This window comes from Sprattus sprattus, assembly GCF_963457725.1.
Source record: "Sprattus sprattus genome assembly, chromosome: 18".
Classification (NCBI taxonomy): domain Eukaryota; kingdom Metazoa; phylum Chordata; class Actinopteri; order Clupeiformes; family Clupeidae; genus Sprattus; species Sprattus sprattus.
Window position 1 is genome coordinate 23,868,279 of NC_137916.1, and position 23,952 is coordinate 23,892,230.

General features: G+C 45.0%; 1 protein-coding gene across 2 annotated transcripts; it reads left to right on the forward strand.

Annotated features, from left to right (window-relative positions):
* Positions 1-358: 358 nt before the first annotated feature.
* Positions 359-22,565, forward strand: kpnb1 (karyopherin (importin) beta 1). 2 transcript variants are annotated; one of them, XM_080855763.1, is made up of 22 exons: positions 359-646; positions 1,737-1,795; positions 4,776-4,958; positions 5,816-6,016; positions 7,057-7,209; positions 7,867-7,926; positions 8,223-8,312; positions 8,834-8,944; positions 9,380-9,481; positions 10,922-11,146; positions 11,551-11,742; positions 12,208-12,338; positions 13,104-13,251; positions 13,543-13,614; positions 14,071-14,215; positions 14,882-14,964; positions 15,748-15,855; positions 16,218-16,361; positions 17,044-17,149; positions 18,192-18,306; positions 19,355-19,516; positions 20,223-22,565. In XM_080855763.1, coding segments are annotated over exons 1-22 (2,631 nt in total). In that variant the 5' UTR covers positions 359-606; the 3' UTR covers positions 20,224-22,565. The 2 variants fall into 2 exon arrangements, with proteins under 2 accessions (XP_080711889.1, XP_080711888.1); XM_080855762.1 differs by having other exon boundaries at positions 19,355-19,506.
* Positions 22,566-23,952: the final 1,387 nt, after the last annotated feature.

Genomic DNA, 23,952 nt, shown 5'->3' on the forward strand with positions numbered 1-23,952 from the left:
GTGTGACGAGAAGTTTAGCCTACGTACAGTGAGTAAATTGAGGGTTAAGAGTTGTGGGCCTAAGCCGACTTCATCAAATCAATAAAACTTTGAGAACAAGCTATTCAATATGTCTGCAGCAGAACCACCCCGAGCAAAGTTCATTTCTTTGTGAATTTCAAAAATAAATCACCTGTGACAACGTCATTGTAACATCTGTAACCTGCCCTGTACTCCGTATGGTCTGTGCCCGTGAACTAGTCTTTAAGTGCGGGGGCGCGCACAAAGGGAGGAGGTTTTTCTGCTACTGCGACGGCGCGTGATATCCTTCCGCGGGAGTCTAGCGCGCGGCCCTTTCCCTCCCGACAACACAGGATGAGAACAAGCAGCATTGCTGCTTAGAGACCTTTTACCTTAAGCTATTACAAATAGTGCGTCGTCAGTGTAAACCCAACAGCTGTGGAATATTGGGCGTTTGTGTTGTTTCCTCTCTTGCCACTGCTTAACGTTGCTTACTTTTTTTGGCACATCGGTTGAACACTGAAGAAATATAATCCGGTTTGAGTTGTGCGCGGCAATCGAACTAGCCAGCTAGCGACTACTTCTGTGAAGAGTGGCTGGGACAGAATGGAGCTGATAACAATCCTCGAAAAAACTGTGTCTCCAGGTGATTATACGACACATTTTAGTTGATTTTGGCATCATCTGCATGTTGGGTGTGGGTGTAAGGCGTTGGTAACTTGTCATATTTGTGGTGAATTTTGTTCACCTACAAAAAGTTGTAATTCAAAAAGAGGGAGGGGAATGTCTTGCTAGCAAGGCGGCTAACATCAGGCCTGTTCATTTAGCGGATGCGGCATCTGGGTGTGCATGCTAGCTAGCGAAACACGTTTGTTGGCGAACTTGTCCGTAGATACATCACGTCCATGTGAACTAATAAGTAATGACATTATTCGTGCCGTTAAGGCAATGTGACTCTTTCTCACTTTCAATACAGTGCCGTCAAATAAAGGATGTTTGCCGACTGGTGTGTGTGGTTAGATGGCTCTGGTTAGCTAGGTATGGTCGACCAAGCTGGCTTTGATGGCTAACACCGCTAGCCAGGATGGCTAGGCAGCTAGGATAACTTGCTTGCTGACAAGCTTGAACTTAAGGTGGTGGGAACATTTTGAATAGGCCACCATTATAGGAGCAGTCATTATTTTATTATTTTGCCACGTATCTTCAAACATTACACTGTTCTTGTCTGAAGTTTTAAGACATTTTATGTCGCATTGAGGTGTCTACTAAACTCTTTGAGTTTGAGTCGTTGAGTTCAGTGACGCTGTTCTAGCCGGCTAATTGTCACATTGCTTGTCGGGCATTAAGGTAGCATCGTTAGTGCTAACTCTTAGCTGACTAGCTATCTATTACGCAAAGTTAGCGTGGTTGCGCGCCTCTTGGTTAGTAAGTGGTAGTAGTATATGAAAAGTTAAAACATTTTCGTAATAGTTAACTTTAAAATGCAACATGCATATGTTTTACTTGAACCATTGAAGAGTGCAGTTTAATGTTAGCTGGCTGAATCGGTGAAGCTCATTTCCACAAGAGCACTTGGTACAGGTAACGTTAAACGCAAGCGATGTCGGGCTAGCGTTTGGTAGCCAGCATGGGATTCCATAGCACCAACGCGTCATGTAGCCATGCATACAGCTAGGAAACGTTAAGTTACTGGCGCTCCGAGGGGGTAACGTGTTCCCTCCTCACATATTTTACAGATCGGAATGAGCTGGAAGCGGCACAGAAGTTTCTGGAGCAGGCGGCAATTGAAAATTTGGTAAGTGGGAAGCTAATTGTTGCATTTTTGCCTCATTGGCAATGTTCATTTGGCTGACTGGTCACATCTATCGAACTCTGGCGCCAGAAATGCATTGGTGGGACCGGTCGGAAGCACTCGGCGTCTGTCTGGGCCTTTTCTCCGGTTCCCACTACATGATGGCAGCGTCACACCGCGAGTGGCTGGAATGAATGAAGCGCTTGCGTTAGCGGCCCACGATAGCCAGCTAGACCCATATTACCGTGTGTCTCCCACTGAGATCTCGTTAAACGTCATCTGGATTTGAGCTCAGAGAAACATGCATAACCTGGCTCGACCTATACTTGCGCGACGAGTTGGCCATAGGCCGTAACTTGCATTTTGTATACTATAGGTTTTATTTAAGGTATTTGAAAAGGTATCGATTTTTTTAATGCAGCAGACGATCAGTGGGGTGCATCTCGTTCAGAAATCCCAGTCTGACAAGTTCCAGCGTTAAATACTGGAGTCTTCTGGATGAAAAGTAAACGATGTAGTGGTGATTTTTAATTGTACAAATATTTTGCAATTCAAAGACAAACGAGAGTAGTTTCAGTTCAGAATTGCAAACCTTTTCTTTTTGTTCTTGGTACCCAGGAGTGACTGTAACAACATTTTAAGCTCCACTTTCTCTAGGTGAAGTAGAAATCAGTTCAAAAGGGCACGCCCCAGAAGCCCATTGACCCTGACTTAACTATCCATAGTACTCAGCGCTTGCTCTGTAATCAGACGCCACTTCAATCAAGCCAGTATGCCTGGTCTATTACTAACCTTATATTCAGCAGTTTTTTGCTGATGTTAAGGGCAGGCTTTGTCTGCTGTTGGCACTGAATTGATTTAATGGTCATTGACCATCCCATACTTCACGTGTCACATGTTGATTCTCTTGTTTAAAACCAATATTTGCAATGTACAATTATGATTCATAATCACTGACAAAAGCATTTGCTTCCTTTTGTTTTGAGGGTGATATGATGTGAGGTGACTAGTATTTGGTAGGTAGACAGGCTCTCATCACACTCTTGCCCAAACAGGACGATGTCCTGCGGAAATCTGCGGCAAAGAGGGGTAGACAATTAAGAAGCCTCCTGCTTTCACTTTGTCTTGATTTTGACCTCAGAGAAATTGGGATAATGATGGGCTCCCTGGCAGGTAGAAGTTGGAGAATGGTTTTAACATTTAACACTTGCATTGACATTGCCTAAATAGTCCAAAGAATGGTCTAAACATGTAACACTTGAATTGGCATTGCCTAAATAGTCCAAAGAATGATCTTAACATTTAACACTTGCATTGCCTTAATAGTCCAAAGAATGGTCTCAATAGATAACACTTGCATTGGCATTAGGTATCATTGACTTGTCTCGCATACTATTTACAACTTTGAAAGCATTTGCACAGAAACGCGTAAATGTATAAGCTCTCTATTGGGAAGTGAGGCTACTCTTCACGTTGGCATTCTTAGGTCAGATTAATCATGATTATCAGTCTGAATTTCAGTAAATGAATTTGCATGACTTGATGTCACAGGTTTTACACAATAAACTGTAATTATATCACATTCAGTGACGACCCCCCCACACACACTCTAAATCCATTTAATTCCCTAAGCTGTAATCATATCAATGTCCCTTCTGCTCTTTGGTCTTGGACAGACTGGAGAGGCCAGCGGCAACTTTGGTTCATCAGTAGCATCTGCGCTGGGTATGTGTGCTGTGCCTTGCCACTAACCTGTACAGAATATGTACATTATTTTATCTTGCAGGTGCTTTATAGTAACTTACAATTTGCAGGTGCACTTTGTCCCACAGAAGGACTGGTTATTAGGCCAGCCATTATACAGGCCTGTGTAGGAAAGGGAATTGAAGAGATTGTATTGATACCAATGCCAGTGTTATTTTTCTTATTGGTCCGATTCTTTATCGATTCCCTTAGAAAAGTAAAAAAAAAAGTAGCCCTGCACAGGTTTTCAGCATAAGCACAGCCTCATATAAATTACAATGCTCCTCTTATTAAAAGGATATAAATGGGAAACAAATATAAAAATAAATGACTAAAAAACATTTTTGAAAAAGGCATGTGTACCTTGTAATATTTGGATAACTTACAATTCTTTTCAAAAGGATATAAGTTTAAATATGAATTAAATATAAAACTGGCTCTTCAGGTGAACAGTTCTTCTGCTTAAAAAATGGGCATGTCTGTATTCTCTGGGAAGAAGCCTAGATCTCTCTGGGCTAATGGTTTCTCCAGCTGTGGAGAACACCCTCGGATAGGGTGGAGGACACGAGAACACACATATAGATGTGGGCAAGATCTGACCGCAGGGGCAGTGTGTCTCCTCCACCTCCGGAGAACTGGGTCAGCTGATACAGGGAGGGGAGTAGAGGTTGACCAAGAATATGAAACTACAGTCTATGAGCCATGAATCATCTGTGAGGGTCCTGATGTGAAGTTCGTCCAGCTTGTTCCCCAGCGACCGCACATCCGCAAGGAAGATGCTAGTCAGTGCAGGCCAGTGTGGGTTTAGCCTTAGCCTGCAGGCCTCCGCGCTTAAGCACACGGCGCCATCTTGGTCAGTCAGGGAGCAGAGTTTGACTTCATGACGCAGGAGTTTGTGCAATGCGCAACTGTCAGAAAAAACCTCAGCGTTGCTGTGCTCACCTTCAGTATCTCATCCCCACTTCTCGGAAACTGATGGAAGTGAAGTGGAGGTGAAATCTGATCTAGAAGGACAAACTCTTCTACATTAAGGCATTGATTTTTTTCCTTTTCTTTTTTTTTAATATATAACTAACAAAACCCGATGCCTGCAGTATCCCCTGGATTAAGCTTTGGTGTGTGGTGTTATGGTTTCCTTTGGCAGAAACAGTGTGCCTCAGCAGATGGATAGCACAGCTACCCTTGGGTGTGTTATTGAAATGAGTCTAACAAGTCTCCTCTGTCTCTCTCCTGGTTCTAGCCCACATTCCTGGTGGAGCTGTCGAAGGTCTTGGCCAACCCTGGAAACACACAGGTAGCTCGAGTAGCCTCCGGGCTACAGGTGAAGAACTCGCTGACCTCAAAGGACCCGGAAGTGAAGACGCGCTATCAGCAGAGATGGCTGGCCATCGATGCCAACGCCCGCCGGGAGATCAAGAACTACGTAGGCGGCTCCTCTCATCCCTCTGTAGACTCACACCCCCCGGGCACTCTCGCCCTCTGATGCGTTTTCTTTTCCTTTTGCTGTTGGGTGGTGGTGGTGTGATTTTTACTTTCTTTCCTTCTCCCTTGCTCTTTTTTCTTCTTCCTCTTTCTCTCTCTCCCTCTCTCGGTGTGTTGTTGTATTTTAGTCCCCAGTGTGTGAAGGGATAATACTTGGCTAAAGAGTGGCAGACTAAACGAGCTTTAAAACTGTCCGCTCCCACAGTATCTGCCTTCTATGAGCTGAAGGTTTTTTCTGAAACCTCCGTCTCAAACCTGTATTAATTCCTCTTCTCCCCGCACATATTTCACATCATCTTTATATGAGATAAAACATGTGTTGCAGTAAGGATCTGTCCTTCCCCTGTCTGTTTATTTTAGACTCTGCTTTCTCTTTCTTTCTCTCTCTCGCTCTCTCTCTGTAGAAGGTATTTAGCTCCTGTCGACTTCAGCCTCAACGAGTTCTCACCCCTTGTTCGTAAATAGCGCAGTGCTAGCATCCCCCTCATGTTTGTTTCGCCTGTCTGTAGTCTTTGTGGTGATGAACTTGTAAGTGCTTGTGCAGATGGCTGGAATGCTGACTCTGCAGCACATTGAAGCCCGGGGTTCTAAACATCTGTGGGCAAGATTTACCCAACCCCTGTTTCTGCTTTCCTTTTATATTATTTCCCCATTATGAACGTTATCTTCTGTCCCTGTCTCGCTTCCTGTCCTCCTCCTGAACATCCATTTCTCCCTCCTTCCATATGTCTCTCCTTTCTTGCGTCCTCTTCTGAATCACCTTATTGACCCCCTCCCCCTCTCCCTCCACCCCTTCAGGTGCTGCAGACCCTGGGCACAGAGACGTACCGGCCCAGCTCGGCGTCCCAGTGCGTGGCGGGTATTGCCTGCGCCGAGATCCCGGTTAACCAGTGGCCCGAGCTCATCCCCCAGCTGGTGGCCAATGTGACGGACCCTAGCAGCACAGAGCACATGAAGGAGTCCACCCTGGAGGCCATCGGATACATCTGCCAGGACATCGTATGTCAACTCGGTTACATTACATTTAGTCATTTAGCAGACGCTTTTGTCCAAAGCGACGTACAAGGGAGAGAAGAGTCAAGCTAACAATGGAGAGAAGTCAAGCTGCTCAGTTCAATTCGATTTAGTTTGTTTATGTAGCACCATTTGTTTTGCTTTGTTTATTTATATAGCACTAATTGGAGCCAAAATGGTCTCAAGGCCTAAACCTTATCTCGGTTCACTTTTCGTGAAAAACAGTTGTTGAAGCTATTCAGTTTTAACTGGGATGGGATCATTTATAGGGTAGTTTTGGTTGTTTGTCAAACTCTTCACTTGCCAGTCAATCCAGTCACTTGCACAATATAAACGATAAAATGATAAATAATAAGAAATCATTTTTATAGAGTGGACAGCTCTTAGAATAGACACATTTTCCTTAATGTTGAAGGTCGTCTGTTGCATAAAGATGAAGCATGCTTTACTGACTGTGTTAATTAGAACGAGCTCTAGAACATTGGATGGGTATGTGTAGCCTTGACGCTGACACTCACTCATTAGGGCTTCAGGTATATGGAGGGCAGCCTGTCATGGCAGTGGCGTTAACGGACGAGGCCAGGGCAAGATCCTTAGGGATGACTCATCACATCATGCAGCCATCTGTACATTTTTAACACACACACACAGACACAGTTATGCACCAGTGGAATGATTACTTTCCCCCGGACAATGTTTGTAAAAAAGGGACATTGTGTTTGATTTTAAATTGAAACTGCATAAAATGACATGTAAATACAAATTTGAATTATGTCCACTGTAGACAAAGGGAAATTTCATAAAATAGGCTCTGCAAAAACTATAATGCCCATCTTGTAATTCCAATTTCTGAAAAGTGAAACTAATTCTTACAGATTAAGAAAGGACCTTTCTTGCATGTATCCATAGCAACAAGTGTTTGGTCTCAAAGGGAACAGGAAGCTCTGTGCCCTTAAATCCGTTCTGCCCCCTTCTGATTATGTAATCTCTCCCCTGTGATTGGTCGCTTCCTGCTGTTCCTTTAGGACCCCGAGCAGCTCCAGGAGAGCGCCAACCAGATCCTGACCGCCATCATCCAGGGCATGCGCAAGGAGGAGCCCAGCAACAACGTGAAGCTCGCCGCCACCAACGCCCTGCTCAACTCGCTGGAGTTCACCAAAGCCAACTTCGATAAAGAGGTATGCCCTGAATGGTACTGTGAATGGTCCATTCTGGTGAGGGATAACCCCCCCCACCCCTCCCCTTCCATTTAAAGCCTTGTATTCCCTAGCTGGTCGATTGCAGAGGTGGTGCTCTAAAGTATCCCATGACCTTCATAATGCACCCGCTGCACTGCTTGTTGCAGTGTGGAGAATATTCTGGGCCTCTTAATGTGGGGCAGTTGGGAGATCTGCTGCACATTACTGAGCCCGGGTTCATTCCTCAAGCCCATGCAGACTTCCTGGCCTGCATTGTATGGGAGGCCCTGGCTAAGTTTAGTGTGTGTGTGTGTGTGCGCACCTTGACATTCATTGTCTTGGGAAATGTAGTTTTCTGTCTTGGGAAATGTAGTTTTCTGCTTCACGAGCACCAGGCAAAATGCAACACATCGAATAGCAACATGTAGAAATGCTTGGTGAAATTTTCAGTAGGATAATCAAGGAGAGGTCTCTCTTTATATGTAGGCTACCCTTTAACAGTTTCTGCATTGATCTAGCCTTTCAGGAAGAGCTTTCTTCCCTCTCTTCAGTGTTGCGCTGTTCCCATTGTATTTTGCAGTTGTTGTCTTTTATCTCGTTAGCTTGTTCTCTTTCCGCTGGAGCACTGGCTCACGTGCAGCTTTTTCTGTGTTTCAGACGGAGCGACATTTTATCATGCAGGTCGTCTGTGAAGCGACGCAGTGCCCAGACAACAGAGTAAGTTTCCCTCAAGCGTTCCCACTCAGCTGTCTACCCCCTGCCACTCACACGAGCACCCGTTGTAGAAGGAAGTAATGGAACCTTCAACTCCACTTTAAGTCTCTTAACACATGAATCAGCAAAGACTGTTCTGAAAGCAAAAAGAAAGTCAATAACTCCTTCTGTCAGGTTAATAGTAAATTGTCCCTCCTGCTGCCTTTTTAGAAGGTTGAAGCCCACTCCTAAACAGACCCCTTGTGATTATTGGTATCTGAAATATTAATCCGCGCGGTGGAAATATGATCCCTCTGCAGGTACGGGTGGCTGCCTTACAGAACCTGGTGAAAATCATGTCACTGTACTATCAGTACATGGAGACGTACATGGGTCCTGCTCTGTTTGCTGTGAGTATCTCTGTGTGTGTGTGTGTGTGTGTGTGTGTGTGTGTGTGTGTGTGTGTGTGTGTGTGCGCGCGCCTCAGAACTCATTGGGGTTGCCTGTGTCTGAATACATGTGTGTTGTATATCAATATTAATAATATCCATGTAGTGGCCACTAACCTAGAGTGACTGTCATGTAAGGCTTACATTTTTCTGTATTTTCCGTATACTCTTTGGAAATAAAACCCAATATTACTCTGTTGTTAGCTCTGCCATGTTTTAGTAGCAGAAACCGGTTTTAACTGGATTTGCCTTATATAATAGTCTGTTATCTGACACATGTCCTTAGTACATGTTAAGTGCATGTAGCCCAGAGAAGCTGTAGGAATAGGCTGATTTCAGTTCTATAATGCAATGTATACATCTTGTGTATCAAGTTGTATGGTAGCGCTGCACATCTGTGTCCTGCTCCACCCAAAATAATTGTGTGTCTAATGAGCGTGTGAAACTGGAGTAGCCAACTGTCTTCATTCATGCGCACGCAGATCACAATAGAAGCCATGAAAAGTGACATTGATGAAGTTGCCTTACAAGGAATCGAGTTCTGGTCCAACGTGTGCGACGAGGAGATGGACCTGGCCATCGAAGCAACAGAGGTGGGTTTGTCTGTGTGTCTAGAAGTGGAGCTTGTCTGTCTGTCTGTCTGTCTGTCTCTTTCTGTGTGTGAAGGTTAGGGTTTCTCTTATTCTCATGGAGAGGAAGACTGAAAATGGCCCATATCTAGTTTTGACATCCCTCTTGAAGAGGTGCTCAATACTATGCTTTGGACCTGATGTGTTGCTTAATTCTACTTCAGTAGATGGAGCAGTTGTTCACTCAGGCCCTTTATTTGGCGTTCTCCTTAGACGTCTACCATCTGATAAGTCTGATGGGGAAGTAGTGTAAAGTTGTGCTAAGAATCCTAGTGTAGGAGAAGTTGAATTTGTACTGCTTGCTGTTCTTATTGTGTGTGTCAATTAAAGTACTTAAATGCTTGTTTAATTCACTACCTGATTTGTTCATCCATTCTATTCCCCCCCCCCCCCCCCCAGGCGTCGGAACAGGGGCGCCCCCCTGAGCACACGAGCAAGTTCTACGCCAAAGGGGCGCTGCAGTACCTGGTGCCCATCCTCACCCAGACCCTGACCAAGCAGGTATGGCAGCCCAGCTCTCAGGGGTAGTACTGTTTAACCTGAATGCATGCGAATATAGAAGTGAACCAACTGAACACATTTTAGTGGGAGCATTTGAGGGATGTTGGGTGTTAGCAGTTGTGACCTGTTATGTAGGCAAAGGATGCCAGCTCTTGGCACCTTTGGGTTTGTTACTCCTGTTGAAGCCACTTCATCAGATTCTGGGCCTTGCCATGGCAATCCCAGGCCCTCACCTATCAGAGTCATTGTGCAGGTAGCATTTCAGATGGAACGTATAACAGCAGTTCGGTTTGAATGGTTGTAGCCAAGGATTTTGTGTACTGACCAGGCAGGAATGTTTGTATGTATTTATTTTATTTATTAAGCTGTTGTAAGAGGGTTACTCTCAGATCACTACCCCCCCCCCCCCCCCCCCCCCCCTAGTTTGCAGGGGATCATACACCTGCTATCCATTGGCTTGGTGGTATTCTAGCGAGTTAATTCTAGGTAGTTCTGTGAGTTAATCCAAATCTTCCCACACCAAGAGTATTTGAAAAGTGTTTTTTTTTTTTTGTGTGTGTGAATAAGCAGGAACTGCATCAGCTGCAGGTCTGTTGCTCAGAATGGAGTTTGAAATGTGCAGAATGTCAGAGGCCCATGTACAAAAGTGTGTGTGTGTGTGTGTGTGTGTGTGTGTGCATGTGCGCACGGCAAGTAGTGCAGCTGTGGAAGCCTGTTGAAGAGGAAGTTGTCACTGCCCGCTTTGCATTTTTTTTTAGAAGGATGGCCTTCAGCACTTTTTAATGGTTTAAGGTTGCAGCCATGATTATATAAAAAAAGAAAATAATTCTCCTCCAGCTTCATAGGACTTCTAATCAATAATGTGATGTACTGCTGTAGAAATAATGTAACACATTTTCTAAATTCTGACACTTCGCTTTGTCATCCTGCATTGGTGATATGTTATAGTTCCTCAGTGTACAGAAGCCTTTTTCCCTCTCCTATCGTAAATCTCTCCAATTATGTTCTGGGGTAATTGGCCTTCAATTAGCACACTGACACACTTCCCGCAGCTGCTAGTGCTTAGCTGTGTCACAGTGGGACACACTCTTGAGGAAAGCTTATAACATTGAGTTCGCTTGAGGTGTGTGTGTGAGATGTTATGTTAAAAAAATGTATGGTGCCTCCTAAAACTAACCGCTAAAGAATAGCAGAAATGTTATAATTAGCATAAACATGTGAATTTAGATTTTTTTTTTTTTTTTTTTTTTTTTTTTTTAGATGCACCTTTTTTCTTGCACATATGTGTTTTTAAGAGTTTGTTCATTCATACCACATTTAAGAACGACGCCCCTCCTTATGTGCAGGAGTGAAATAACTACTGTTGGAACCTGTGAAAAATATAAAACTGAAATGTCTGTGCTTGTCTCTATGTGATTTTGACCGACTCTTGTCTGTCAGGACGAGAATGACGACGATGACGACTGGAATCCGTGCAAGGCGGCGGGCGTGTGCCTGATGCTGCTGGCCACCTGCTGCGAGGACGACGTGGTACCCCACGTGCTGCCCTTCATCAAGGAGCACATCAAGCACCCCGACTGGCGCTACCGCGACGCCTCCGTCATGGCCTTTGGCTCCATCCTGGAGGGCCCCGAACTCAACCAGCTCAAGCCCCTCGTCATCCAGGTACACACTGCTTACCAGCGCACACCTTTTGCCTACCTGCATCTCGTATGAACGTACAGATGTTGGAGGTAAATATAGAGAAATGGAGTGACCGAAGAAACAACGAAAGGTAGTTAAAATAAAGTTATTTTGGTTTGGTGGAGTGGCAGCCCAATATAGATAGATAGATAGATAGATAGATACTTTATTAATCCCGAGGGAAATTCATGTGTTGTTAGTTAACTGTTCAAGGCTTAAAAAGGATGGCCTGTAGATGGCGCTAGGTCTGTGAGGACCATCAGGCCAACCCTGAATCCAAGCTGTGTAACCAGTGTGTCCATACCTGTAGCATCTGAGAACCGTACAGCACTAGTCATCTAGTCTTGCCTCTTCACTCATGTCCCCCCCCCCCTCTCTCGCTCCAGGCCATGCCTACCCTGATCGAGCTGATGAAGGACCCCAGTGTGGTTGTGAGGGACACCACGGCCTGGACGGTTGGGCGCATCTGCGAGCTGCTCCCCGAGGCGGCCATCAACGAGGTGTACTTGGCCCCCCTGCTGCAGTGCCTGATCGAGGGGCTGGGTGCGGAGCCCAGGGTCGCCTCCAATGTCTGCTGGGTGAGGAGAGGGCAGCCTTATCTTACACACTCGTGTGTGTGTGTGTGTGTGTGTGTGTGTGTGTGTGTGTGTGTGCACATACAACACACCAACTACAACTACATACACACACATATGGCACTGGTCTATGAAGAGAAATCATGCACCACTCTGATACAATGATGCATAAACCAAAACATTTTCTGAGACCTACATGTCACACAGTTTCTGTTCTGTTTTGAGAATGCACTGATTAATGTCGTTATTTGAGTAGCTGTAGACTTTTCAGAAAATGGAGAACTTCTAGCGCTACATGTAGTTTTGTCATTCCACCTTTGGCTGTAAGGGAACTCGTCTTAAGGACAACTTTAGCTACGTTCCTACTTTGACTTTGAACACGTCAAGCTCTCCGGACGCCTGTTATGTGTTCTCTTAAATTCCTGCGTTCAGCCCCTTGACTGCATGCCTTCCCATCATGCCTTGCAGGCGTTCTCCAGTCTGGCGGAGGCGGCGTACGAGGCCACGGACGCAGCGGAGGAGCAGGAGGAGCCTGCCACCTACTGCCTGTCCTCCTCCTTTGAGCTCATCGTTCAGAAGCTTCTGGAGACCACTGACAGGTGAGGCTTGCCTGCTCTCTCCCTCTCGCTCTGAGTAATGATCTTCTGTTATGGAAGAACTTTTTTTTTTTTTTTTTTTAGACTTCTTACCAATCGTGGATTCGACCCCAACAACAGCAACTCTCTGCTGGTTATCTCCATAGCAACTGCAACAGCACTATTTTACTGTGTATCCTGTGTGTGTGTGTGTGAGGGTGGGGGGGGAGAATGTTGGGTGACTGTTTTGCCTACAGGAGTAATATATACTGAAACTGATTAGGCTGGGTAGCGGCTGCATCCTGCAGTGAGAGGTGGGTAGTGAAACGGAACATGTCTGGTCTGTGATGATAACTCATGCACCACTCTGATGCACTGATGGATACACAGTTTCTGAGACCTACGGAGACATGAATGTGGATGCATACAAACTAGAAATGAGTCTTCGTTGTCGGTTGAGGCCCTGTTGGAATATTTGTCCTTCATTTAGATTTTTGTTTGTGACATAATTCCTTCATTCCATGGACTGTAAAAATGTGAACTTCCACTGATTTTGAATGGTGAAGCTTTGCAATAACCAAAGGATTATGTATGTAAGAGACACTGGGAGAGAAACATGAGAGGACTGATATGCTGGTCTCCGTGTCCCTGAGGACAATTAACGATCGAAATCAGGCCAGTATTAGGTTAGAAATCTAAAACTGGCAACCGCAAAACGTCTTGGGTTGGCGTCACACATCTGTAAACAGTAGCTCACCTTGTCCCTCCCCTGCTGCTTTCCGTCCTCAGACCAGACGGGCACCAGAACAACCTGCGCAGCGCTGCCTACGAGGCCCTGATGGAGATTGTGAAGAACAGCGCCAAGGACTGCTACCCCGCCGTGCAGAAGACCACGCTGGTCATCATGGAGAGGCTGCAGCAGGTCCTGCAGATGGAGGTGAGCTGTCCACCAATCAGCATTGAGGGTTGTGCTAGGGTGGTGGTGGGGGGGGGGAGACAAAGTAGAAACGATGGCCGGATGAAACACACTGGTCAGCGACAACATATTTTACCAGACATTATTACGTCAGTCTAATTAACCACATGGCCTTACATTGTACACATTTATTCAGTTAATTGCAGTCAGCTACTCTCTGATGTCTCATATCTGTAACATCACATTATGATGTTAACAAGTATGTTCTATAATATGTTCTTGAAGTGCTAATGTTCCTCTTCTTTCTTTCAGTCTCACATCCAGAGCACATCCGACAGAATCCAGTTCAATGACCTTCAGTCACTGCTCTGCGCTACTCTACAGGTGTGTGTGTGTGTGTGTGTGTGTGTGTGTGTGTGTGTGTGTCCGTCCACACCATTGGGTTTTTTTAATGTTACGTTTAATATCACATTATATTTGAGTACCCTTACCTGAAAGTGAGGTCTTTTGGGGAAGTATTGAGAAGTTGACGTCTGGTCTATGAGGAGAAATCATGCACCACGCTGACCCAGTGATGTATAAACCAAACACACTATCTGAGACCTGAGGGGGAGAAACTGAAGCCAGACATAGAGCTTCAATGAAGATGTCTTATGGAAATATTGGATAAGGAACTTGTTCACATTATTCCAATTCTTCTCCCATCTCCCTGTTCCTGCTATCCACCACTTTTTCCTCCTTCCCTCCTCTCTTTATTCCTCTCCTCTGTCATACATCACTCTCCTATCCTATCTTTTCTTTTTTTCCTTTCTCTGGTCCCCCCTTCCATCCTCCCTCCAGAACGTGTTGAGGAAGGTTCAGCACCAGGATGCTCTTCAGATCTCGGACGTGGTGATGGCGTCTCTGCTGCGGATGTTCCAGAGCACGGCTGGATCAGGAGGAGTCCAGGAGGACGCACTCATGGCTGTCAGCACGCTAGTGGAGGGTGTGTTTCTCTCTTTCTCTCTCTCTCTCACACACACACACACACACACACACACACACTTGGGGTCCAGGAGGACACTCATGGCAGTGTCTATCTCTCTGACACTCTGGCAGTGTCTATCTCTCTCTCTGCATATGCACACACACACACTTGGGAATCCAGAAAATGTGCATGGCATCTCTAATATTAGCCACACCAGCCATGCAGACGCATACTTTTCTTGAAACACACACACACACACACACACACACACACACACACACACACACGCTGTGCTCCATTATGCTAGTGACAGCAGCACACACTTAAGCCAACACATTAGTCCCAGACTTGCACTGTTTGTCTCAAGGGGCACAAAAAGGGATTTCCTTGCCAACCGCATGCTGGTATGAAGATGACAGACACCCACAGGCATGCACAGCATAGCCACTTTATTAGCCCTGCATACCTGCTGTGAAATATGATCTTAGTGATGGTCATCCATAAACATACTGACAGAGTAATATTTCTCGCTATGCCTTAATGTTGGTGTGTGTCATTCTGAAACACACACACACACACACACACATACAGTATGATGGTCTTGGTATGAGTCTTAATGTTCCATCATTAATGGACTTTAATAGCCTTATCCTTATCCTTGTCTGTGTGTGTTTTCTCTTGTAGTTCTGGGCAGTGACTTTTTAAAATACATGGATGCCTTCAAGCCTTTCCTAGGTATTGGACTCAAGAACTACGCGGAGTACCAGGTTAGTGTCGCAACCCCCCCCAACACACACACACACACACATACATGCACGCACACGCTTACTCACTTCACCTTGTTAGAAGGCCAGGCCGTGAACCATAAAGCGTAAACTGAGAACTAGTCCTCCTGCTTCTTCTAGCTATAGCTCTGTTTAATTTCTTAGCAGCACCCAACAGCAGATTTAGTGGTTGATGTTATAAAATCCAAAGAATCCTTTTAGTTATTAGTAATTCAAAATATACATTCTTCAACATATTCTTCCCATTTTGAAATGGTAACATGTGGTTACTTGCATAATAAAGCCATACATATAGAAGCGTAGTACTCCAGTTTTCATATTCAGAAATATTATTCAAACATTTTATATTCAAAGCAGTGATCGCCCTCATGCCAGACCCACCTTGTCCTGCGGTGACCTCAGACCACACACACACAGCTGCTACATGTTGGACGCAGCAGGGGGGCAGGATGCTATGGAAGCTTTAGCATCTGTCTCACACACACACACACACACACACACACACACACACACAGGGTTGCTGTCTTTGCCCACAATTCCTTTTTCTGTTTTCAGTCATTATAACTGTTGCACACACCAACACTAAAGAAATAAAAAAAAGTTTTCACATTTTCACTTCCATACATACACACACATTCACTCTCCTGCTTGTACCAATGTAGGTGCATCTGGTTGCTTTGGTTTGATTTGTGTGTGAGACCTCTTCACACACACACACACACACACACACACTCGCTCGCTCTCACCTATACCATGTCTCCACAGGTGTGTCTGGCCGCGGTGGGACTGGTGTGCGACTTGTGCCGTGCCCTGATGACCAATATTTTGCCTTACTGTGACGAGATGATGCAACTGCTGCTGGAGAACCTTGGGGTGAGTCACCTTTGACCCATCACTGTTGACCCCTATAGCTTCAACTGTGATCTCCTTCCTCAGTCACTGCTATATTTTGTTACGTTTTCTTAGATATGTACTGTTTTAACAAATTGTGAACAGATTGGGTAACTCTTTGAACTTTCAGAAATGCAAATACAACTAGCAGTTTGGCTTCACTTAAAGTGTGTGTGTGTGTGTGTGTCTCTCTCTTATAGTGTTCTGTAGTGACTTATATTAATCTGACACTGCAATAGGTGTCAAAAAGGATGAAACACTTCAAACTACAAAACTGTGCTGCCAGTTGAACAAGAACAATGATGAAACTGTGATGTGCTTTGTGTTCGGTCCTCTCCCCTTAGAATGAGAATGTACACAGGTCGGTGAAGCCCCAGATTCTGTCTGCGTTCGGCGACATTGCTTTGGCCATCGGCGGAGAGTTCAAGAAGTACCTGGACATTGTGCTGGATACCCTCCAGCAGGCTTCTCAAGCCCAAGTGGACAAGGTGAAGCCCCCCTCTACCAACAGTTGTGTGTCTCTTTCTTTCTTTCTTACTTTCTTTCTCTTTCTTTCTTTCTTCACCCCCCCCCTTTGAGGTGCTCAGGAACGGGCACTTTGATTCCCACTTCCCCCTCTCTGATTCCCTCCTCCTGACGACCGTTCCTCCTGCTGCTCTAAGATTTGGTATGTCAGGATTTTAGGTCTTCACAGAGCAAACAGGGTCTCTTTCACCCAGTGTGCAGCAGGCAGCGGAGCTGCCCTTTTGGCACACTGGTTTTGCGGGACACGACACACCCAGGACAACAAAGTAATAAAATGGGTTTTTGTGCTCCATTTCAGCCATGTGTCGAATTGACAACCACAAACCTAAGCCCTTTAGTGTAGCTGCACCGGTTAGCGGCCAGTCTGTTAACAATCGATATGCTAAATCTATTTATAGGTTAACATGACCACTTGAACGTAGCCGGTAACACGCGCAGCCTGCTCTCCCGTTATTCTAGTTCAGTACCAACAGGTGTGTAGCAGCACTTATAAAACAGACCTGATTGCTGTGTACTCCCTGCGGGTTTCCCTCTGTCAGTAGTCCCCCTCGCCGTCATTGTTGCATGGCTGTCAGTGGTCATGGCCGTGTTGTTCAACCTCGGCCTAATCCGTCTACTCAATGTGTGTTTTCTTCCCTCCGTCAGACGGACTACGACATGGTGGACTACCTGAACGAGCTGAGGGAAGGCTGCCTGGAGGCGTACACCGGCATCATCCAGGGCCTGAAGGGAGACCAGGAGAATGTACACCGTAAGTACGCCACTGGTCAGGGGCCTCCTTCAGCCTCCAGTCTGCTCCCCTCTCCTCGTCTCACCTGGAGACTGAGAGCTGTGTGTGTGACCTGAAGCCCAGCTACAGCCTTAGGGCGCTGGGTTATTTAAAATGAATGATTTATTAGTTAGTAATTATTTGTAGCTATTATTAGTTTGTTAAACTTGCCATTAAGCTCTTAAGGCACAGTGCAAGTTATGTGTGCAGTTGAATGCCACATGTCAAACCTCCATTTGGCTCTCCCAACCCTACCCTGCAGACCAAGAGGAGGGACCCGGTATACAAATATTTATACTCTGTTGCTCAGTGTCAAGTATTTTGTTTTCAAACCTTTTAGTAACAGAGATTATTAGCAAGTTTAAGTGCGTTTCCTTGATTTGTGTAATCATTATGTGCAGTTGTAGGCATTATGAGTGTTATACCGACCTCCACAATCTGTGGTCCCCTGACGATTTTTCCTCCTGCTGCTCTAAGCTTTGGCATGTCAGGATTTTAGGTCGTCACAGAGCAATCAGGGTCTCTTTCACCCAGTGTGCAGCAGGCAGCGTGGTTGCCCTTTTGGACACTGGTTTTGCGGGACCCGACACTTAGCCAAACCAGTCCCATGTTTTAACCTTTCCTGTTAGGCCAAATGAGTGATTATAATGATATTAATACATTTGAAACAAATCTTTTGAAATCCACATTAGTAATTGTCCATCTGCGTGTCTCGCCTGACGTCGTTGAATTAGTGGCTGTGTCTCATCTGTTCCTGTGTCACTCATCTGTTCCTGTGTCTCATCTGTTCCTGTGTCTCATCTGTTCCTGTGTCTCTCATCTGTTCCTGTGTCTCTCAACTGTTCCTGTGTCTCTCAACTGTTCCTGTGACTCTCATCTGTTCCTGTGTCACTCATCTGTTCCTGTGTCTCTTCTCTGTTCCTGTGTCTCATCTGTTCCTGTGTCTCATCTGTTCCTGTGTCTCTTCTCTGTTCCTGTGTCTCATCTCTGTTCCTGTGTCATCTGTTCCTCTGTCGGTCTGCAGCTGATGTGATGCTGGTGCAGCCCAGGGTGGAGTTCATCCTGTCCTTCATCCACCATATCGCAGAGGACGAGGACCATTCAGATGGAGTGGTGGCCAACGCTGCTGGCCTCATAGGGTAAGTGGGGGTGTGTGTGTGAGGGAGGGAGGGAGAGAGATAGAGGGGGAGACCGTTTTTTTTTAGACCAGGAAGTGACTGATGTGTAGGTGACCTGCTTCTCCGCACCAGGAGGTGTTGGAGGCAGGATTGTGCGTGAAGGAGTGTGTTTAGATGGCTTATCTGCCTGATCCTATTAAGTATTCCCTTTCTCTATGTTTGAAGACTTAGAACCCAAGACCTTTAATACGAGACGTGTGTTCTACTTTCAGTACTGTACTCCTGACGATGTATGTTAGACCAGTAACGGTTACTATTCCTTGATTGGACAAATACAGTTGTAGGCATTATGAGTGTCATACCGACCTCCACAATCTGTGGTCCCCTGACGATTTTTCCTCCTGCTGCTCTAAGCTTTGGCATGTCAGGATTTTAGGTCCTCAGAGCAATCAGGGTCTCTTTCACCCAGTGTGCAGCAGGCAGCGTGGCTGCCCTTTTGGACACTGGTTTTGCGGGACCCGACACTTAGCCAAACCAGTCCCATGTTTTAACCTTTCCTGATAGGCCAAAATGATAAAATGATGTGTGTGTGTGTGTGTGTGTGTGTGTGTGTGTGTGTGTGTGTGTGTGTGTGTTTGGAGGTTTGTCCTGTTTTTGACCCATAACGTGGACGACCATGACCTTGAAACACGTGTTTTAGTTAAAGGAATTCACGCGCTAGTGGTCTTTGAAAAGTCTTCACTACATCAGCAGATTTATGCAGAACTCTCTAAAAATCTTCTTGCAGCAACTCCCTTTGTCAAGTGACAGGTGATTTTAGGAATGCACAAAATCCAGAAATCATGTGGATCTCTGGGAGACTTCAAGTTCATGAGTGTGAGTGTGTGTGTGTGCGCATTGTTGTGTGTGTGTGTGTGTGTGTGTGCGTGTGTGCATGGTTGTGTGTAAGCGTGTGTGTGTGTGTGTGTGTGTCTGCATGGTTGTGTGTCGTGTGTAAGCGTGCGTGCGTGTGTGTGTGTGTCTGCGGGCATGTCCACTTACCCGCGGTGTGCTGGTTGTGTCCTGGCAGAGACCTGTGCACAGCCTTCGGTAAGGACGTGATGAAGCTGGTGGAGCTGAGGCCCCAGATCAACGACCTGCTGACCGAAGGCCGGCGCTCCAAGACCAGCAAGACCAAGACCCTCGCCACCTGGGCCACCAAGGAGCTACGCAAGCTCAAAAGTCAGGCCTGGTGCGTCTTACACACACACACGCACACAAATAAACATCTATGCATGCGCACCCATGTGTACACCCATATGTGCTTTGTTTGTGGGATTGAGTTTGAGTTGGGTTTAGTGACTGAGTCTCACCCCCTGCATGTCCCTTTGCTGCTGTTGTCTTGTGGTGTTATATAGTGAATGTACCGTCTGTGCACATAGACATTAGTCTTGCATTTACATGCTCCAACATTAAGACATTATTGGTTTGAATGTTCTACTTTCAGTACTGTACTCCTGACGATGTATGTAAGACCAGTAACGGTTACTATTCCTTGATTGGACAAATGCAGTTGTAGGCATTATGAGTGATATACCGACCTCCACAATCTGTGGTCCCCTGACGATTTTTCCTCCTGCTGCTCTAAGCTTTGGCATGTCAGGATTTTAGGTCGTCACAGAGCAATCAGGGTCGCTTTCACCCAGTGTGCAGCAGGCAGCAGAGCTGCCCTTTTGGACACTGGTTTTGCGGCACCCAACAAAAACAATTTTTATGTATTAAATGTCAGATAAATTAACATATTCAAATTCGTAAACCCTTCGAAATGCATGTTGGGATATACTGTGAGGTATATTAAGATGTCATGTGTTTTGGGGAATGTGTGAGTGAACGTGTGAGGTATTGAGATTAATCTTTTTTTCCCCCTGTTCTTTTCTGTTTTCGTCCTACCTTTGCAGATTCGATGCTGGTTGGGGAAGTTGAAGAAAATATCCACAATGATAAATGAAAAAAAACCACCCCACTGGAATTTCTTCTGTCTTTTGCCCGCTGGGGCAAAAGCAGGAACGAAGTGTGTGCTGAGATGAGTGAGAGTGTGAGAGAGTGCGAGAGAGAGAGCGAGCGAGAGCGAGAGAGAAAGCGTGAGCGAGCGAAAGGGAGCGAGCGAGCGTGAGGATCGACATCACACCACCTTCTGAGTACAATTCCAGCAGTCGCCGGCAGAACCGTGGAGCCCCCTCTACCCCCACTCCCCCAAAAAGGTTACCGCCCCCGTTTCCCCCCTCTGCGACCTGTGGACTAAACTTTGACTTGATGACATGGACTCCAAACCGAGTTGCTGTAGCTGGCTAGTTCTCTAGGACTCTATTCAAATGATTATTAGTCCCAACAACAGGATTACCCGAGTAGGAAAAAAAAAAACCTAACAAACTGCCAAAATGTGGTTTCTTTTTGCAAAAACAAGAGAAAAACAAAACCAGAAGGACGTGACTTATTTTCTGCTCTTTGACAGCTCTGAGGACTACCATATCTGTTCTGGGTTCTTTTATTTTTTCATTTTCCCCATGCACTTCTTGTTTTACCCTACTCTAACCAAGCACTATCCTGGGAGGCGGCCTTTGAAACAGGAATGGTCCAAAAATTCTGACATTCATCCGAGCGTATCCATATCGGGACTTAACCATTAGGGCAAAATGCAAACGTTCGTCACCGGGAACCGCACAACGCCGGGGCTCACTGCCGGAGGTGAAGACGGCTGACGGCAAGATCAAGCCGTGGATTGTGATCGAGTGTGTCTCTTGTATGAATGGTGAGGGAGAGATTTGCTGTCTCTTCTTTCCCCCTCCCATTTCTTCAACTTAAAATGAATAATATTAATAAATAATAGTAAAACAGTAGCTTGACGCAAATTTCAGTGAGTCGCATTTCCAAAGCTGATATTTTGGGAGTTTTGCTTTTTGAGTAAAAGAGAAGTTCGTAGGAAAAAGATATCTGCAGCACTTGATCGAATTGGCAGAAGGGTTCTCTTCCATTTTTTTTTTTTTTTTTTGGTTTTTGTTTATTTTTCCTGCGATCAGATCAGACATGTCCAATACCTGTCTTTTGTTTATCCCTGTATGCTTTTTATTATTTTATTTTCATTCTTTTAAAATGGCATTGAAGTTGTTGTCTTCAGTTTGGGCTTCTAGGTATACTGACTCTTTGTTGCTGGTCCCAATCGATAGATGCCCAAGAGAGAGCTGCAGGACTGTGTGCTGTGAAGGGACAGGAGAGCCTGCTCCTGATATTCTAGCACTGCGTTGGAACACACAGGTGGCTCACTAGCAGTGTGTGTGACGATTTAAAGCACTATAGCTTCAACATGCTACACTTAGTCTCCTTGACTCTTAATGCAGGAGAGGGAATGAGTTGGATTTTCTTTTTTTCTTTTTTTTTTAAAGAAAAAAACAAACAAACAAAAAAAGAGTGCCAAATCCATGTCAAGGTGATGAGGGCAGAAAGAGTGGAACCTTTCTAGACGGTTGCAGTAGTAAATAAAGCAGCAACAAATAATACTGTCACCTTGAGGAATGCGGAGAAAACCTATAATTGACCCAAAATGTGAGACCAGTCAATTGGGCTTGATGTGCTTTCCCCCCTATTGTTTTCTTTCTTTTCTTTTCCTTTTTTTTTTTTTAACCCCCCCCCTAAAAGTTTCCCTGATGTTGAATTCTTGCTGCACTTAGCTGGGGAAGGGTCACTCGCCAAGCTTGTCTAAAAATAAAACTAAGAGACCCGGAGACGTTTGTACAAGGTTATATTTTTCCATTGCTATGAAAAAGAAAAAAGAAAAACAATAAAATAATATCAAACATTCCCCCTAGCATTTGTGGTAATTGGTTTTTATTTTCTTTTTTTTCTTTTTCTTGAATGGTTCCTTGCCAAGGAAGGCTTGAGAAACGGACTGTGTTTCCATGGAAACACCTCCCCCCCAGGACCCACTATGTCATCAGAGTGTATAGGGGAGTGCATTGTTCCCTTTCACCACGCTCAGATACCCGGCACTATTTAACATGGCATCGTCTTCATCCCAGACTTGAGCAAATTCTTCATCGATATGTGACTGGACTGAGCTGAAAACAAACATGTGCTGTATCGATACATCCGGTGATGACTTGCCAGCTGTCAGTTACTCCAACATGAAAAATGATCTCTCTTCCCCCCCTCACACATGAAATGACACTTAAGGACTCCAACATAGTTCTTTGCGAGCCTAAGAGCAGTTTCCTTTTTTTTTCTTTGTGGAGATGGGCTGAGGATCACTTGTCTTCTTTAGCTTGAAGAACGATCATGTTCTCTGCTCTTTTGTGGTTTGAAATAAATAGAGCTTGAAATCCTTGCAGGGGGCAGAAGTGAATGGGTCTCAGTGCCGTTTTTGAACTGTCTACCATTGATTGTGTGAAACCTTTGAAATGACACATGGGAAAGGTTATTATTGGTGTATGGAAGCAATATACATATGCAATGCTGATTTTAAAGGTGAACTATAGATTATTGTGCCCCCCCCCCAAACAAACAAAAAAAAACCTAAATAATTCTTGGCTTTGGGATTATTGAAGGCGTAGTAAGAACATGGACCTCTGTGCAAAGGTACATCCTTTTGATTGATCTATTTAAATATATATATCTTTTAAACTATGATATGCTGGTAGAATATCAACAGTTTTCAGAAATTACGTTAATAGATGGCTGTAAAGGGACACCTTTTGAAGTCTAGCCCCATCTATTCCATTTCATTCCGTCTGACCTTGTCCATAAGTCAGCGGTCTCTGTGGGTAAACGATGGGTTGACAGATGTAATTACTGGACGCACATCTTTCCTCAGGGGGTTCCTCAAACGGGTCTCCACACTACCATCTATGTAGGGAAATTATTATTACACACTTGTTGCTCTTAAAATTGTAGGTCACTATTTTCCTGGAACTAGACAGAGCTGAGGCCAGACCTTTACGGTTATACCCCCCAATTTATTTGTATTGATTCACTAGGTGACCTTGATGAGCTTACATTTATTGAAGATGTTTTTGTTTTTGAATTTCACTGGACTTGTCATAACCTGAGGGCTTGATAAGTATCATAATTTGTAATAGACTTCTCAGAGGGTAGACAGACAGTAGAGGATAATCAGGAAGAAACACCTGAAATGACTGCTCAAAGAATTAGGCTAACCATCTACGCCTGATGCTCCTGTCAATCATGTCATAATGAAGGCAGCACGGCAGTGCACATACACAGGAAGACGACTTCAGCGAGGACACCGAAGAAAAGACCACCTTCTGCCATTATCGCTGACTGTATCCCACCTTAAATAAGTTAAACATCAAACGACTGTGCCAAATAAATATTTGTAAAAAGGAGGCAATGAAGCCTTGAATATGTTTTTGTTCGTTGCCCCATTGCTCATAATCTCGTAATATTAAGAACAGTTGCCATAGCCTATCTGAATGCTGTCACTGAGTCTTATAACCACGGGCGTTTTCTCAGGCAAAATAATTCTTAAGTAGAATCCAGGGTTAAATGTAACCAGTGTAATTATGAGCTAAGAAAACATTTGTCCGTGTTAAATATTTTACAGGTGTTACAGGTTGTATCTGCCTACCGATGGGCAGGTGAGAATGTGTTGAGGCCTATTATGTGTATCTGACCAAG